Source organism: Echiichthys vipera (genome assembly GCF_963691815.1).
Source record: "Echiichthys vipera genome assembly, chromosome: 3".
NCBI lineage: Eukaryota > Metazoa > Chordata > Actinopteri > Perciformes > Trachinidae > Echiichthys > Echiichthys vipera.
This window is the reverse complement of record NC_139828.1, coordinates 14,592,316-14,598,020: the sequence shown is the minus strand read 5'-3', so window position 1 is coordinate 14,598,020 and position 5,705 is coordinate 14,592,316. Positions and strand designations below refer to the sequence as shown.

At 45.6% G+C, this 5,705-nt stretch overlaps 1 protein-coding gene across 1 annotated transcript in view; it reads right to left on the bottom strand.

Annotated features, from left to right (window-relative positions):
* The window catches only part of rnf220b (ring finger protein 220b), a gene marked incomplete at both ends in the record, with an annotated part of 28,620 nt that extends 24,271 nt beyond the window's left edge, over positions 1-4,349 (bottom strand). The window contains 1 exon segment of the mRNA XM_083911064.1: positions 3,758-4,349. Within this exon segment, the coding sequence (XP_083767190.1) occupies positions 3,758-4,349 (592 nt within the window).
* Positions 4,350-5,705: the final 1,356 nt, after the last annotated feature.

Below are 5,705 nucleotides of genomic sequence, written 5' to 3'. Positions count from 1 at the left end.
GTGTGTGTGTGTGTGTGTGTGTGTGTGTTTGTGTGCGAGAGGGAGAGTGGTGTCAATATGCCATACAAACTTATATGCATAAATAAGTGCATGAAAAGTACTCACAAACGTACACTGCTGGTGGGTGAAAAGTCCTAACCATTTAAAAGTGTACATGCAGGCACACACCCTCACCACACACACACACACACACACACACACACACACACACACACACACACACACACAAAGCATGTAAGCTGTGTCTGTAACAAGCTCAAACCCATAGAACTTCAGAGATAATCCATGTGCCAGATCTAAGATGAATCTATGTAATATTGATTCTGTTCGAACGCCGCACTAGTTCGCTAACAACCCATGAATAACCGACCGTGGAGGACACTTACACTCTGAGCGCATCTGGAGAATCCTCAATGTGTGTTACGCTTATATGTTTCCCCTCTATTAATTTCCAGCAGGATTTTTTTTCGCTCAGGTGACGATTTTTGGCGAGACTCCCAACGCCTTCTCATCCCTGTGAGCGAAGTCTCCAACAGAGCTGTGCCTGATTCAAAGATCGGATGCACAGGTTTTGGTGTGGTGAATGCTTTCCCCACAACAATGCTCTGATGTTTTGTTGCAGTTTAGAAAAGCAACATTTGGAAATGTATTGGCCCTGACACTGAGAAGGGCAGACTAATTTGCTTCAACCACATTAACTTTAGTTAAGAAACTAAATGACGGCTGGCCACTAACTACTCAGTAGACTGAATTTGAATGATCAAAAACATCAGAGAATAACAAATAGGAAAAACAACATTAATTTGTTATTTGTCTTTGTAATGGTCCAGTTATATGTTAGCAACACCAATGGAGAATAGGGCTGAGGTCGCAACTGATGCTGTAAAGTTAGCTTTGCATTAGCATTGTCAGCTGTTTCACCAAATGCAGCATGAGATAATTTAATTGACACATTTCACTTAAAAAAACAAATCACATATTTGAGCATGCAAAAGACGTACAAGCTTAACTGCGCTTTGTGAGGGACAAACATTTGTGAAACAGGACGCTGCCACCATCTGCAATCTATGCGAAAGCAGTGCTCATGGGTCGCTTATTTAAAACTGTCTCCGGGTAAGTACAGGCATTTGTTTCAGAAAGAAAAAGAAGAGACTGATACAACAGGCTGTAATGCCAGCTGGACAATGGTTGACTCTTTGTGTTTGGTGGCGTTCATAGATCTCTGTCTATTCTGCAGGTGAAGGTTTTCCTTTTCTGACAGCCACAAACAGGAGTTTGGTGCATAACAAGTATCATAACACAGGGGCTCTCAAACATCTGGCACGTGCGCGTGCGCGTGCGCGCACACACACACACACACACACACACACACACACACACACACCACTCCGTCAGCGTCTGGCCCACGGTGTGTTTTGCCACTCCACTCCTCTGGTTTCCCAACTCGTGTTTCTGGTAAAGGGCCATTTTAGTTCCAGCTCAGGCTTGCGGCGGAAAGCATCTCCCTGAGGAAAATAAGCATGACTCGCTCCAGTGAAGACATCTGCCCTTTGAAAGCGAGTGTGGCTGTTTGAACAGCTGTCAGAGCACACCGTGCGTCTCAGACATTCCCTGATAAAATAGAGGCAAGTCTGCGAAGGAAAATAAAACAGACACCAAATGGACAGAAGGTGACGTCCACCGGCACTGATGGGAAGAAGTGCCCTACCTGCATGTTGTGTAGACTGAAGGAAGAGTGACTAGAGCACTTGAACTCAACACAGTGTGGCCTCAAAAAGTCAAATGCAATCTGTTTTAACCGAAATGTTTTGTGTACAAAGTGTAAAGAATAAAGTTGGGCCACAGTGTCTAAGGACAAGCTGCCAGTGTTAGGCATAATGCTAATGCCTGACTTGGAGACCGAAGTACTTGGGGAAGTCCCATACAAACGTGGGGGGAACTTGTCACCTAACACAGGCGGTTGTTTCTATTATGAAGACATTTTATTTTAAAGTATAAAAGTAGGTTTTATGGTTTAGTTTGTACTTCAGTGAGCATTTGCATCACCGTCGCTGCTGCAGTATGCGAGCAGAAGGCACACTCTCACAGCCCAAGAAGATTTCAAGCTTAACAGTTAAGACTTTTGGTCCTGAAGTGACTGTCTGTTACCCATTCAAGAGGAACAAGTGTATGTCAGACTTAGAAAAGTGCTGGGAGCTCAATTGCATTAAAGCTCTTAGTTTCCCTGAGCTCCAATCTAATTGGATAAAGCTGGAAAAGCAGCTTCCAATGTGCACAAATCCATTTTTTTCCCAAACTCATTTTTTTTTCTCCAGAGGAGCAATGCTCTCCATGTTCTAGTCCTCTTCGTCTTTTGTCCTTGTCAACATTCCCCAAATGAGATTCCCAAAATCAGGAGGTGAGAGGAGCACGCATGCACGAGTGCACAGAGCAAACATTGTCAGACAGACACACCTCTCACACCAGCATGCTGCCTGGCATCTCTTTCCTTTCCCGTCCTTATTAAAATTCCATATTGAGATTCCTTGCTGCCACTCCGCCTCCCTGGCCCTGTCACTCAGCCACCAACCAGCGACAAAATCAGCAAGTTTCAACAAAGACACACATATGCATAGAGACACACACGGCACACAATCCAAACTTTTCTTAAGACAACTCGTCCCTGCTCCCGCCCTTTATGTGTGGGATGAAAGTTTCCTTTAGGTGATATGTGTGAGTGCGTGTATCAGTGTCTCCCCCCCTGCTTTCTCCCCTCTCCCATCTCTGCCCCCCCTTCTCATTGTCATTATTTTCGATGGTGTCCCCCTCTGATCTGTCGAGCCTTTGGGTGCTCTCTCTCCTCTTTCTGTCTTTCTCTGGTCTCTTTCATCTGTCAGGCGCTCCCCTTGGCGACCGCCACTGAGGGGGTTTGATTTCCCATCATGCCTAGCATTGCCTCCCTGACTCCAGCTCCCGCTCTCCCCACCCCCTCTACCTCTGAGGCGAGTGTTGTGCCCCCGCGTCGTTGGGCAATTATCCCCGGGAGTAATGAGGAGCGGCTCTCCCTCCGCGGCACACTGACTGACACCTCTCCCACTCATTTGTCAACAAATCAGACGGTTGGTGTGGGCGGCCATATTGAGCTGAGGGTTGTCGTTGGGAAGCTCAGGCTGAGGCGCATCGCCGCGTCGCTCTCTCTCTCTCTCTCTCCCTCTCTCTGTTTCTCTATCCTCCTCCATCCCTTCCTCTCTATCTCTGCCACCTCGTTATCTCTGACAGGGTGTCATTCGTTCCAACTCTCACTCCTCCTATGTCAACCCTCCACACGCTCCGATGTATTTGTGTTCCTCAGCCGCCAAGAAAAGTCTGACTTCCAATAGGCCTAATGGTCATATGTGGCTAATGATCACTAAGCTGAATAAGTGACACTGTTCAATTTATTTGTGTCAAAGTCAGTCCCAGTCAGTCGCTGTAAACACTTTGTCCAACAAGACGGTGAAGACTAGAGTGGAAAAGGAAAAAATCTTTTAACATACGTCTTTACTCACAAAGGCTCCTTTCAATTTGTCACCATTAGTCGATGCAGCTGTAGAGGATATGTAAATCACATCTGCCATGTCATGTCAGGGTGAGCGAGGTCTTTGATGTGCCAATTACATTCTGTACATTTCACTTCATTATTTAAAGATGAGTGAGTGTGTGTGAGCTTTAGATGTGAGCCGCGCACGTTAACATACCAAAAATGTGCATCAGATGTGTGTGTCAAGGGTGTACTCACTGTGCTCTTTGCGTTCCTCCGGGCTCGATGATGCCTCTCCATCAGACAGCAGTCCGGACATGGAGAAGATCTTCCTCCCTGAGTCCTCCCCAGCTTTGAGGGAGCCTCCCGGGGAGCCAAAGTCATACTCTTTTCCCTCCACCTCTGGGAAGCAGCTCTTCAGCCTCTTGGCAGGGGTGAACGCCGACTGGTACAGCCCCGAATCCCTCTCCTCTTGCGGGGAGGAAAAAGGCCGGAAGGCGCCCACCCCACTGTGGTTCAGCATGCTCAGGGCCGAGCAGTCCAGGTTTGGTGGGGTGAACTGGGGATGCAGGTGGAGCAGGGAGGCAGGGAAGTCTCGGGAGGGAAAGGTGCCTGACATGGGGCCCTGGCGCTGATACATGGAGGTGAAGGTGTAAGAGGCAGAGGGGAAGGGGAGGTGGAGGTCCTTCTCAACGGAGGTGGGGACACCAAAGGGCCTGGGCGCCTGGCAGGGTACGGAGGCGTCTCGGCCGGCCTCGGCAGTGGAGGCAAGCACCATCAGGGCAGGGGAGGCCAGTGGAGCTGGCAGGTAGGAGGAGCTGTCCATCTTGAAGGGGCGGTGGAGGTCCATTCACCTCCCTGGTAGTGGTCCTGAGGAAAGGGAGAGGACACATGGAGTGTAAAGGCTGAGCTACAGCAGGACATGAAAAGACATTACTAATCGTTTCAAAAGATTTAGGTTTTCTTTTCTTCCAACTCTGGTAATAAAAATAATTTTCTTAATACCATTCCTGGATTGTAATAATAAATTTGACTTGTCTTATGAATAAATAATGAATTTGACTGAGGCAGACATTTTTGTTTCTTTTCATTTAGTTAAGTAAAGACGGATTTTTTTTTAATGACTCCAGATACCAAGAAACACACCCAGGTGCAACTTTAGAAGCCTTTTTACAATTACAATTTTGGACTAATTTCAATAGAAAAGAGTTGGAGGAGGCCTACTGTGCCTGTAAATAATTACGACGGAATAAATTGCCAATAAAACACACACGTAGCCGGAGCCTGCAAAATATACATAATAATTAGGAATAATAAATTAGATTTAGGAAAATCCTTCCAACACGTTCAGAAAAAAAAAGAACGACTCCCTCTGTAATTAATTATTTGTCTCAGTAAAACAATCAATTGCGCAAAGTCGTGTTGTGTCCAATAAATTAATATCCGAGGTGAGAGGTTTTAAGAAGAATAAGCATCCCAGAATATAAGTTTTTCAACATTTCTGTTCTGAAATATCAAAATCTGCACAAAAACCTCACAGCGTTGACTGAGTTGAATAAATCGCAGCTTATTTAAAAGAACAAAAGTTTGAACAATAATGTGTTGGAATTGGGGGGGGGGGGGGGGGGACGCCACATCAATTGTCTGGTTAGCTGTTTCTTACAGTGAAATGTAATACATAGAGAAAAAATATAGGCATTAGTGGAAAGGGCCGAAATAAGAAAGGAAAGTTTGGGCTGACTGATTCCCATTTGTAAACTCTTTTTCCAGTTTATGAACCTGAATCTGTGAAATTAACCAGGGTGGGAATTAAAGTTTACGCGCTACAGCCACAGACTTAATCGACTTAAAACACTTTACCTGAACAATTAAAAAAATATATATAGGCTGCGTTCAAGTCACAATTCACTGGCGTTTACACCCTCCAAAAGCGCAAAGGTCAGGATTTGACCCAGTCATATCCCACTCATTCAACATTTCACAAAGTCTTTAAATCGTTTCAAACCCGAGAACAGTTTTGCAGCGACAACTTCCCTCACTTCAGGAAAAAAAAACTACCACAAAGCTTCACACCAGACAGAACACATGGCAATTAAATAACCAATTAAACCAATTAAAACAAATGAAGCTCTAATCACTTGTATTATCAGGAGCCATCAGCCGGGACTTACCTTGCACTCAACGCGAGATTGATTTCGCCGTCAAA